Here is a 12,453-nt window from a genome sequence, read left to right as displayed (position 1 = left end):
TTCTTGGGGGAGTTTTCTGTAAATTTTTTTTTTTTCAAAAACAACTCTGAATGTAGGTGTCATCAGAATGACTTCATCTGTTGGTCATCACAGGGGAGAGGCGTGGAAACAAACTTTTGTGAATTGTTTGAGCCAATAAGGATGGTATATAACATACTGTTGTAATAATAGCAAGTGAAATGGCAGTGTTTTGTGTTACCCTATAATTTATTAAAAAGCACTGAGTTTCTGTTTTATGGTTGAGTAGAAGAATCCATATGAACTTCACACAAGTCTTTACCACTTTTATGTTAGTTCTGATAAACCAGTTTTGGCAACTCAGAGCAAGCTGATGTATCAGCAGTAATGTTAATCAGCGAAATGTGCAAAGTCTTTGTGTGGCTTTCAAATTTCTCTTTCTCTTTTTCCTCTAAATTTGAAGTGTTATTTCCAGAAAGGCTTGTCTTACAATCACCACAAGCTATCAACACCCAGAATACTACCAAGTATTGTGTTGTTGATGATGGACCTGAACAATGTTCCCAGCAGGGAAGTAAGGTATCTATTCTGTAATTGTTCCTTAAACTGCTGAATACCATTCAGATTGGTAACAGATATTTTTAGAAAGGAATTGTATAGCAGACTATCAAAGCATCAAAGTCATGTTCTGCTGCTTTCTGATGACAGAAGTTTTTGTTTACTGCCTGGGGATAGGGGATTTTACGATGACATACTATTAAGCTAATACTCCCCTCTCAACTGGAAAGTGTTTATAAAAAAACAGTATGGTTATAATTGGAATTGTCGGATTTGCCTTAGACTAGTTTTCATAGCTACTATTGAGTAAATACTTAAGTCCTGTCACTGTGGCAGGAAATAATTTTATGGTAGAAGGTAATTATCATATTCTGAGTAGATTTATCCAGGCTTCTTAACTGCTAGTTAAATTATATGAAGAAAATCTTTCTTAGAAAAGACTTCAGAAAGTTACCTAGTCCTCCTTCCTATTTGAAGCAGGACTGTCACTGCCACTAAATCAGGTCAGCTTGGGGGCAGATGGGAGGTGTTTCGGGGTAGGAGCCTCTGCATAACCTGTGCTTCACCACCTTTCCACTCAAGATTTTTTCCTAATTCACAGTATGAATCTTCCATCTGCAACTTGTGGATGTGGACCCTTCTTATATCATATGTGACTACAAAGAAGAGTTTATGTCTTTTTTTTTTTTGGTACCTCTGATTTAAGCCATCATGAGCTATTAGACTGCCTCTTCACCTTCACATGACCAGACTGAAAATTCAAGCTGTCTCATACTCTCCAGTTCATAACAAGAACATGATACTGGCTCATACACAGTTCTGGCATCCACAGTAACCCATGATCCTAAAAATTACTACTGAGGATTGCTACTCAGCCAGTATGTTCTCAGCCTGTCTTGGTTCACACAGTTATTCAATCCCAGGTGTGGAGCTTTCCACTTCTCCTCACTGAGCTCTCTGTTGGTTCTGTTGCCAAGTTTCTCATGGTCCCTCTGAACTGAAGATGTACCATCAGGCATTTGACGTATGACTTCTGATTTTGTGTTGTCTGCAAATTTGTCGAGGGTGTTATTTGGTCTCATCCTAGTCATTGATGAAGATACTGAATAATATTGGTCCCAACAACAACCCTGGGTTTCTTAGCTTTTGACCAGCTTCCAGCTGAGTATCAAACTATTGATTAATACTCTTTGAGCCCAGTATTTCAGTCACTTTTCAACTCATCTAACTGTTGATCTAGCTAATATGTCTTCAGGCTACAAATAAGAATGATATGATAAGTAAACCATTTCAAAAGTCTTGCTGAGGTCAAGGAGTGTTACAATGACTGCTTTTCTTTTGTCCATGTAATAGTCTCTTCATTACAGAGGAAAATCAGGTTGGTCATGAAAGATCTGCCCCTTGGTTTAGCCATGTTGGCTATTCCTGGTCACCTTTTTTCCAATCATGTGAAGGATGTGGAATCCAGAAGGGTGTGCTCCGTGATATTCTCAGGGACTATGGTGAAGCTGACAAGCTGTAGTTCCCTGGGTCTTCCTTGTCTGTCTTAAATTGGAGCAACATTAGCTTTTGCATGCTGTCAGAGACATTCCCTGGCTTGTCCTGATTATGTTTTTATTGTAGATAATAGGCAGCAGTGTGCACAAGCATATCAGCGTGGTGAATGACATCTACCCTATGTAGTGTCTCTAAGCATTTTGCAGCATGGTCCTTCCCTTCTGTTACTTTTCCATTTCCTTCCCATACTGTTACTTTACACAAGTCTGGAGGGCTGCATGTGAGGCAGAAAAGACATTTGAGTTCTTTCCCATATCATCCATCAATAAACTGTCTTCTTTTACCCATCTGTGAGCCTCTGTGATCCTTGAACTGTCCCTCTTCCACCACCACATTTGCTAAATCCCTTTTTATTACTCTGTTCTTAACACATTTTAGCTTCAGCTGTACTTTGATCTCTTTGACCTTCCTGATTTTGTCCAACTGTCCAAGCAGTGTTTTTATATTTTGCCTGTCCTTGTTTGCGCTTGTAATAAGCTTTTTATAAACTCATCAATAAGCTACAAGCTTAGCTAAGCAGGCCTTTTATTGAAATTCCCGATGATCTTGTGGAATGGGGTGGTTTGTTTACGATCTCTCAGTAAGCAACTTAGCTCTCCTGGACACCTTTTTCCCCACATGGTAGCTTCCCAGAGGATTTTGTCTGGTGATTTCTTACAGAAACTGAGGTTTGCTCTAGAAGGGCCAGAGTTCTGACTTTGCTGCTTTACCTTCTTAGCCTTCATCTAGTCTTACAATCTCTGCAACAAAAGCTGGTATATGGACACATGCTCTTTCCTGTATATGAGCAACAAGTCTAGTAGAGTGTTATTTCTGATCAGTATGTCAGCCATTTACATCAGGAAGCTGTCACCAACTCAAGTCTAGGAATTCTAGACATTTCCTGGGTGAATTGCAACAGGTGTGTAAATGACTGACATCTCATGGAAGCTGCATAACCTGTGATCAGGACACTGATGCCCATTGTTTTGTCAGAAGTCTCATCCATGTTGTCTTCCTTCTGGTGGAGACTTGTTACAGACCACCAGACAATATTGCTGCTGTTCTATCCTCCTGTGGTAACGACTCAGACACATCTCTAGTTTTGCAATTAATAACGTGCAATCAAGGAGCTCCTGCACACAGACCCAGAGCTGTGCTGGTGAGAGCAGCAGCACTGCCAGTTATTGTTCTGCAAGATGCCTGCTTCTTCTGGGGCCTTTCTGTTTGACTCGAAGGATGGTGGAGAACATCACCTGGGTACCTCATGCTTACCCCAGAGCTGTATGATCCTCCCCTTGATCTATTCAAGGTGTCACTAGTACCCACATGGGTAAGTAGCAAAGGGAGTAGTCAGGACTAGATGAGTCTTGTGGTCCTTCCATGACGTCATGGCTCTGGGGAAGCAGCAAACACCTCTGTCCTGTACAAGGAGTAATCAACCTCTTATCACTCATCACTTCACTGGATTAGGATCAGTAGTAGGATGATTGAAGCATCTGGTCCAGAACCTTGCAAACACTACGTTCCCCACAAGCAGTTTTCTCCCGTGCTGCAATCTGAAAGTGATATCATGCTTAGTGGTATGGAATGTGAATGTTAGCTTTTGTGGAAGGAAACAAGTTATTCACCCATGGCTTCAAAATCCTCATCTGAGCCTGCAAAGCCAAACTTTTAGAAATCTTAAGGTGGGAATTCCTACCACCTTATTCTCCTACTCTCTTTCTGTCTTCACAGTAGATATTCTATTTAATGTGATAATGCTATTTGATGGGAAAATGAAACCTAGCAACTTCAAAAGTGTTAGTGAAGATAGTTGCCTGTCATCTTAATGTTATAAATGAATTTATCTTCACTTGCTGTTTTCAGGTCAAAAAACTGCAGAACAAACAGGCGAAATGCATGGCATCAAGGGAAATGAACATAACAGATGTGATGAGAGTAGCTGCACAAACAAGCCAATGTGGTATACTTTAATACTTTATATTCAAGTATAGACAGTTCAGGATTGTAAACACGTCAGTAAACCAGGGCTAAAATACCTTTTAGATATCCTTGTGCTCTGTCCTTTAAAGACAAATTCTAGAACAGTACTAGCAGGAAGTTTCATTGGAATCTTTCTCTGTATTACTTAAATGTTTATCTCCAGTTCATAGAATCACAGAATGGTTTGGGCTGGAAGGAACCTTAAAGGGGTCACCTTCTACTAGAGCAGGTTGCTCAAAGCCACATCCAACCTGGCCTTGAACACTTCCAGGGAGGGGGCAGCAAACATCTAGTGATATATTCTGTACTCAGTAAACTATCATTTCCCAGTCATTTACTGGTAAATTTTTGGTCACGTTCAAAGTTTCCAATTTGTTACTGGGATGCTGTGTCTCATACTTGGGATAGCTACTTTACCAAAGATGATAAAACTTTAGAAAAGTTTTCAGAAAGCCCAGGTCATTCCTATGCTTTTCTGAAAAGTATGACCTTTAAATGTCAGTGTACTTAATTGACAAATCAGGTGATTTTATCACTTTGTAGCAATAGGATGCCTAAAGAAATATGGAATGGATTACCTAGAATGCACTTCTGTCCAAGGGTTAGTAAGATTCTGCTGTGGAAAGCTAAAGCTAGACTAATTCAGACAGGATTAAGAAAAAAATTTCAGTAGTCGTGACTTGCTACTGGTCATCTAGTACTCATACTATCCCTGAAGTACCAGTTACTGAAAGTTACTGAAATTTTGCTGTTCTAGGACAGAAAAGCGAGCTTGATGCTAAAATGGAGTTTTTACATGTTAGTGGGTTATGTAATCATAGTTCTTTTCTGGCTTTGAATTTTATTAATTTTATACAATACACCTCTGAAATATGCTTCTGAAATATTAATGGCTTATTTTCTACATGCTATTCTATGAAATAAGAATTCTTGAGAAATTCATTTGTTCTTACCACATAAGGAAAATGAAAAATTTTTGAAGCATAATGTGAATTGCAATTGCTTTAATCTGCATATGTTAAAAATATTTATGTGGAGTTTTAATATATGCTTATCTTGATTATAGTGGGTGAAACTGTGACACTTAAACAGGGAGCTGGAGAATTTTTCAATCCTATGCTGAATGAGCAACAGAAGCTGGCAGTGAAAAGGATACTGAGTGGCGAATGTCGTCCAACACCTTATGTTCTCTTTGGACCACCAGGAACTGGAAAAACGTTAACAGTAATTGAAGCTATTTTACAGGTAATGGTGGATGACAAATCAGTCATATCTAATCTTTTCAGTGTTGGAACTCTTACAGTCATTCAGTAAGTACTGCAATATTTTTTTCCCAAGCAGTTTTCAAAATACTCTTTTTAAGATCATTTTCTATAGCTCTATGAAAGAGGAAAGATCTTGATATGGATTTAACTAAGTTCCTGAATGGCTTATTTTCAGTCCTTCTTGTCTTTAAAGCTGTAGTGAACAGTATCTAACTTGTGATTCTAGTAGTGTGTAATATATTCATGAAGCACAGGTATACATTAATATGATAACCATTAGTAATTCCCCTGTCAGTACACTCAGTTTGAGAGTACTTAGTCCTGACTGTCAAGACTGGTGTTGTTGAACTGCAAAAAGATGGATAAATATAATGTGTATGCAAAACTCCTAAGGATTCTGTATTCAGTGAAATAAAACGAGCATGTTTGAGCTATTGCTACTTCTCTAAATAACCTGGTTTTTCAATGTCCATCTTCTTTAATGTAGATATATTATACTCTACCAGATAGTCGAATTTTGGTTTGTGCACCATCAAATGCTGCAACAGATCTGATTTGCTTGCGGCTGCATCAAAGCAGTCTGTTAAAACCAGGAACTATGGTCCGAGTTAATGCTAGCCTCAGGTCAGAAGAGGTAAGTATTATAGATACCTGCCAGTTAATATTTCCATTTTAATATTTTGATCTTAAAATACTGATTTAATAATGTAACTGCCAGCGCTTATTAGGCTGGTTAGGCTTGTTTAGGATCCAGAGTATGAACGTATTACTTCAGCTTTTCCAGAAGATTAACTGGAAAATGTTGATCATAGTCCTTAATTTGATTGTATGAGCATAGAATCTTAACCTCTTTCCTGCAGTACTTGACTCCATAAGCAGCACATAATGTATCGGTGGGACTTTCAATGTAGCAAAATGCTTTGACTTACAAAGCAATCCTAAAATCTGTTACTGAAGACAAGTCTTTGTCTCCAAATTAAGACTACTTACAAGAAAAGTAAGCAAGTAGGATTGTCATGTTTATGCAGTACATGCACAGTGTGTGTGTGCATTTTATATATGTGTATATATTTATATACATATGTATGTATATGAAGCATCCATATGTTCAATTTTGATCCTTACAATAAAGAAAACGCAGAAGTCTTGCATATATACTACTTTGTTTAGGCAAATTAATGAAGAATTCATTTCAGTGTATGAATGGGTCTAAATCTAAGTGTTTTGCTATGCTTCTAGAATAGTTTTCAGTGGGCTTTTTTATTCAAATTAAAAAGTTTAGTTTGAGTGGCATTTTGTTTTACAAAATACCTTTTTGTTTCTGCAGCAAATTGATGACATGGTGAAACCTTACTGCAAAGATGGTGATGATATTCAGAAAGCATCATGGTTCAGGATAATAATTACCACATGCAGCACTGCAGGACTGTTTTATCAAACAGAAATACGGTAGAGCACTATAGATAGGAATATCACTGAGATAGATGGATGCTACAAAACCCAGAGCTTTTAGATACCCTCTGTACTATAACTTGAGCTGTTTTAATACAGCCGATTGCATGTGCCTCTTTTGAAATTGTCTTCCTAGCAAACCACTTGGTTTTAGTAATGTTTCAGCAGAGACTTTCTTCATGGTAAATTTAAGAATTATCTTGAATAATGTTAACAGCTTTTGACACAACTTCTCCTCCACTACCAGTGGGAGCCTTGAAAATTATATTGCTGTTGACAGTCATTTTAGCTCAAAATGATTGTTATACTAAAAATTATATTGTATTTGGTTTTTATCAAGTCACCTTTACTAAACAACCACCATGTCAAGCGCTGTTAATTAACGATTTCTCTGATTTTGATTTTAACTTTGTAAAAGGACCCTCTGAAGCCTAACTGGCTTGGGTTGTTCAGTAGAAGCAAAGTCTGTGGATTGTCTTTGCTACACCAAGTGCATTGTTCTAATTAAATAGCTGAAGGAAGTTGAGAACAAAGAAAGCTTTTCTAATTGTCTTAACTTTGGTATAAACAATACTTTAATTAAACTAGATAACCAGTGGTTGTGTATATCAGATTACGTAAGTGAAATCAAAGATGACGGATTAAAGTTACCGTGTTGTTTTTTGCATAGTCCATGTTGAAAATATCCATCTTTGCTCTGTGTGTGTGTGTGTGGAGTTGCCTGGCATGCTTGATAAGGAAGTTAACAGAATTGCTGAGGTCAACCACAGGGTGGCAGAATGAACTAATCTGAAAACAGCCCTGTTTTGGGTTCATGTTATTTAATTCTAGGCTTGGACACTTCACTCATGTGATTCTGGATGAGGCAGGGCAAGCAAGTGAACCAGAGAGCCTGATTCCTCTTGGGTTGATTTCAGAAGCTAATGGACAGGTAGTTGTCTTAGCATCATTTACTGAGAGGAAAAAAGTTTTGATTTACTGTTTTAATTTTTGTGAATGATGTAGAATGCAAGCAGCCATTTCTTGGTAATGAGTATGGAGTTCTGAGTACTTGAAATTAATCCTACTCATCCACAATATCCATTTCCCATGCTTAAACGAGTTGTTTTCCATCTAAAACAAATCTGTATTGGTAGGACAGAATTCAGTGTGTGGAAGATGTCAAAATAAAAATATGCTTTCTTAGTTTAAGACAACAATGTACTTCTGTCCTGGGCCTAACCCTTCTTCACAAACACAGTAGATGTTTGGAGGAAAGCAAAATGCTTGATATAAATTGACCTTGGAATTCTGAAATGTGTATGTTATTGAAACTACTTTTTTAATAACTGTTTTACTACAAGATGGATTTTTTTTAATTGCTTATACAGATAGTTCTTGTTGGAGATCCAAAGCAGTTAGGGCCAGTAATAAAATCTAAAATTGCACTGAGTTTTGGATTAAATATGTCCTTGCTGGAAAGACTGACATCAAGAGAGATATATCTGAGAGATGAGGATGCTTTTGGTGCCTGTGGAGCATATAATCCTTTGTTGGTGAGTAAAACTACAATTTTAATTACTTTTTTTCATCAAAATCAGAAAAGGAGAAACTGTGGTTCCTGCTGTTTCTTTAACACCTTTTTGCTCCCTGATGCCTAGTGATAAGTCTAGTTTGAGAATTAGTTCTCTAGGAAAGCTTGATTATTTTGAACATATACTCTGAATAGCAAGGATGCTGAGCCCCTCCAGCATGTTAAACCCTTCTTTGAAGGAGTTATCTATTCTTAAGCAAAATGAGTCCAATATGGTGCACAAAGCAGAATTCTAAATAACAGCTTCAAATTCCCTTCCATCTCCATTGTCCACATTTACCATAACTTCATAATTTAATTTTCCACAAATGACCAAGTACAACTTCTACTTTTAAGACAAAGGAAACAAACTTAAAAGCAAACAAAGCTTAACAAAGCCTCTTCTTTAAACATAAAGATTAATTTTGAAAATATCATATTTCAGGAAGGGAAAAAAGACACTGTGCCTGTTTCTTTATCACCTCTTCCTCTCAAGGACAGCTTCCCAAAACTCTTGTATGGTGCAGTACCTAAAGTCTATGTTAAGTGGCAGAGGTAGCACTGTACATAAACAAGCACAGATGTTTCAGCTGCTTTAAATTATTGTCTGAATCTGAAATATAGGGCTAAAGTTAAACTTATTGAGATGTCTTTCCATTCTCATGGTAATATACTTTGAAGAATTAAACTGAGAACAAAAGATGACTGTATGACCATGTAAGCAGAGGAGAGAACAAATCTGATGGCAGACTTTAAGGGGAAAAAGTGGGGGTATTTGGCCCTAGGCTTTAGGTTGGGTTCAGCCTACTGAAAAATCTGTCATGCTTCCTCCTAAAATCTTTCATTGTTGTGTTCCTTATACAATGCTTAAGGAGAATTGGCTTAGTGAGAGGGCTTTAAGGATACCAATGGACTTGAGTAGCATATGTTAGTCTTTTTATAGGACATATTTTTTTCTAGCTGGTTATTACTGACTGGAATGCTTCCTTAAGGCGATTCTTTCATTTAAAGACAAATCCATTTCTGGTTTCTCAGGCCAGCTTCTATCAGCTGTTCTGATGCTCCTTTTCTGCCTGTCAAGACTGCCTCAAAAAAACAGGTTACATCCATGGAAACCCCGTTAAAAGAACCTGACTCTCTTAAAAAAAGAGAATGCGCCTATAGAGCAAATGTTTGAAGAAACTGGAGAATGAATTCATCTATCATGTACATGCAGTTCTTTTTTTTTCTTTTTTCCTTTGGAGAGGAAGGAGATGGTCCTTCAAAAAACTACTTTTATTTGGTATTTACTTTCAGAAAATCACACCTGCAGTTTTTGCCTTTAATACAGTTCTTTGGCAGCTTTAGAAAAGCTAGGTGCTAGAGGATGGTAATGTAGTATCTGCTTGGAAGCTGTGTACTGTGAAGTGTGATGTATAATTATCTGTTTTGAGTTACAGATTTTGTGTTTTGGTTTTGCAGATCACAAAACTTGTAAAGAACTACAGGTCACATTCTGCATTGCTTGCCTTGCCATCTAAATTGTTTTATCATAAGGAGCTAGAAGTTTGTGCAGACCCTTCAGCAGTGACTTCTTTGTTGCACTGGGGGAAATTGCCCAGGAAGGGATTTCCATTAATTTTTCATGGAATAAGGGTATGTAAAATGTTTGTGTAGTGAGAGTATGAATAAGAAAGCCTGATAGAAGTTTGTTGATGTTGTAGATGAGTTTTCTTTAGAATGAATTGTAGAAGGGATATGAAAAAAGAATGAACTTTCTTTTGCAAGTAATATGACTTCCTGACCATCTGGTTTCAGAAACAACTACTGAAGTCAAATGTTTGCTAAGAACTTGGACAGCTGCCCATTGAATTGTATTGTGGAGGCATTTTGATACGAATTTAAATTCATAGCACATTGACCAAGATGGAGCTACAATCACTGCCTTTAGATTGCTTTTGATGAGAGTTTGCTACATAAGAATGAATACAAGCCTCTAAAACTAGAGAATTATTAAGACTTAAATAGGCAGGGGAAAAAATAGTACTTTGGGAAAAAAGGTTTTCTTCAGTCTTCTGAGAAGTTACTCAAAACTGATAATATTTACTGCTTGGAGAGGCTTGGTTGTGAGCTCTTCTGCCTTGCACAAAAGCAAGATACCACCTTGGTAATACCTACTATTCTGAGTTGAGACTTTAACTCATTTGTTGCATGCTTGAAGTACTGTTGTCATATAAAATCTTCAGCTTAAAAAAACAGTATAAAATGTTAGGTGGTGCTTGTTCATTGGAATGCATATGTAGTGAAGAAGAGAAATTGTATGTAACGTTACATCATTTTTTTTGCATTTAGGATGTATAAGAATAATCTGTTAATAAATATGTAGTCACTTCTACACCAGGTCTTCATCTTCTCATTTCCTTTCCCCTAATACAGGGCAATGAAACACGTGAAGGTCACAGTCCTTCATGGTTTAATCCAACTGAAGCAGTTCAAGTAATGCAGTACTGTTGCCACCTTGCTAAAAATGAAAATGCTGCAGTGTCAGTGACTGATATTGGAGTGATTACACCATATCGTAAACAGGTGTAACAGATGTCTAAGAACATCAAAGTTGCTGTACTTCATCTTGTGACTTTAGATTGTGGCTGTGGTTTGTTAAAGCAGGGAAGCATACCTCAAAACTTCACTGATGTGTGTTTTATTACACAGTGTATTATCAATCATTAATGATGTTTCCACTGAAATCTAAACCTAAAGACAGCAGTAATGACATTCTACTTTCTTTAGTTTTAAAAATCAGGAAACGATTAAGGAGAAATCTGCTTGCAGTTTTGGAGACAGAAGCAGATTTTTTTTTAGTTGTTGGGAATAAAGAGTGCGAGTCAAGAATTTATTATCCAACAGCTGGAACAGCAATCTAATTCTGGCACTTGCTGCACTGAGTGGAACAAAAGGGAAATGCAGTGAAGTAGGTGGCATGTCACCTTGTTATGGCTTTGAGGAAACTAGAGGAATTGGGACTTCTTAGCTGTTCCGTAGTCAGACACGGAATTTTGTGCTGCTGTTTAAACCTCTAGAGAATGTGGAATGTCAGCTTCAAATGCTGTGGTTTATTTTTAAAACTATTTATATTCAATTCTTTAGTATGCAATGTTTGCTTTCATTTTAAAAAGAAGATTAAATCTCCCTTCATTTCCAGAGGATGCTCTGGACACTGTGCCTATTGTTTTTCTTGATGTTCACATCTTGGTATTCATGGCCTTCCATGCCTGGGGTGGGGGGAAACACTGTGAGGTGTGTGGAAAAGGCCACCACCTTTTGAAGAAATCTAACTAGCAAATTAGAGCTCTGCCTGTACTGATCCTACTGGTCAGGTGTATGCACCTGCCTGTGTTTATAGTTACTACTTATTTTTTCAACTATTTATTGATGTGACTGAACCTCTTGTACTCCCTAAAACACATCATTTAATGATTGTCCTTCATCTGCCTATGATGTAAGACATACAATAGTAATATCCACTTCAAAAAAGTCACCTTGTATTGCAGGAATGCTTGTTAGAAAGTAGTCAGTGACTGTAATCCTCGGCTTAGCCAGGTGTGATTTCTTTCTTGGTGAATTTCTTGGAGCTCTTAAGGTATAGTCTCCAAGCAGCTTTTAGGAGATAGTAATATACTGATCCCACATATACCAGCATTCCAGTGTGTGAGACTACTTATTCTTTCTCTTTTGCGGAGGGTACTTAAGGTCACATCACACTTCTGTCTTTCACTCTGCATGATGCAGCTGGCAAGCAAAGGTAGAATCTCTGCACAGTTCTCTTGAGGGGCTGGGGGAAGCTGCTTGCCCTACCACAGCTGTGGTTTGGGATATAATGCACATTGGAGGAGGAGGGTTTATAGCTCCATTTTCTTCTCATTAAGATCTAGATTATTAAAAATCTGTTGATTTCTGGTTTTAAATGATGGTAGTGAGTACTTCTTCTAAGTTGTGTAATAAGTGTGATATTTCTTAGGAGAAGTTACTGGTTTATTTTAAAACCTTACTAGTGGATGATGGCTAAACTTGGTGTAGGCATTCCCTGTGACATTGCATACTTGTATATATAGTATGTTTTCAGTTTTGAAGTAATCCACTCTCAAATGTGAAAATAAATTCCTTCAA

General features: G+C 37.4%; 1 protein-coding gene across 2 annotated transcripts in view; it reads left to right on the top strand.

Annotated features, from left to right (window-relative positions):
• The window catches only part of MOV10L1 (Mov10 like RNA helicase 1), a 39,359-nt gene that overhangs the window by 23,405 nt on the left and 3,501 nt on the right, over nucleotides 1-12,453 (top strand). Inside the window, exons 15-23 of one of the 2 annotated variants that reach the window (XM_074825487.1) lie at nucleotides 422-537; nucleotides 3,922-3,952; nucleotides 5,105-5,283; nucleotides 5,791-5,937; nucleotides 6,631-6,752; nucleotides 7,587-7,686; nucleotides 8,126-8,290; nucleotides 9,769-9,942; nucleotides 10,723-10,872. In XM_074825487.1, the coding sequence (XP_074681588.1) occupies nucleotides 422-537; nucleotides 3,922-3,952; nucleotides 5,105-5,283; nucleotides 5,791-5,937; nucleotides 6,631-6,752; nucleotides 7,587-7,686; nucleotides 8,126-8,290; nucleotides 9,769-9,942; nucleotides 10,723-10,872 (1,184 nt within the window). Of the gene's footprint in view, nucleotides 1-421; nucleotides 538-3,921; nucleotides 4,019-5,104; nucleotides 5,284-5,790; nucleotides 5,938-6,630; nucleotides 6,753-7,586; nucleotides 7,687-8,125; nucleotides 8,291-9,768; nucleotides 9,943-10,722; nucleotides 10,873-12,453 lie in introns of both variants that reach the window. The other variant, XM_074825486.1, reaches the window with a different exon arrangement.

The sequence above is a fragment of the Strix aluco genome, chromosome 5 (genome assembly GCF_031877795.1).
Source record: "Strix aluco isolate bStrAlu1 chromosome 5, bStrAlu1.hap1, whole genome shotgun sequence".
Classification (NCBI taxonomy): Eukaryota; Metazoa; Chordata; class Aves; order Strigiformes; family Strigidae; genus Strix; species Strix aluco.
The sequence above is the reverse complement of the archived record's forward strand: the minus strand, read 5'-3'. Positions and strand labels throughout refer to the sequence as shown.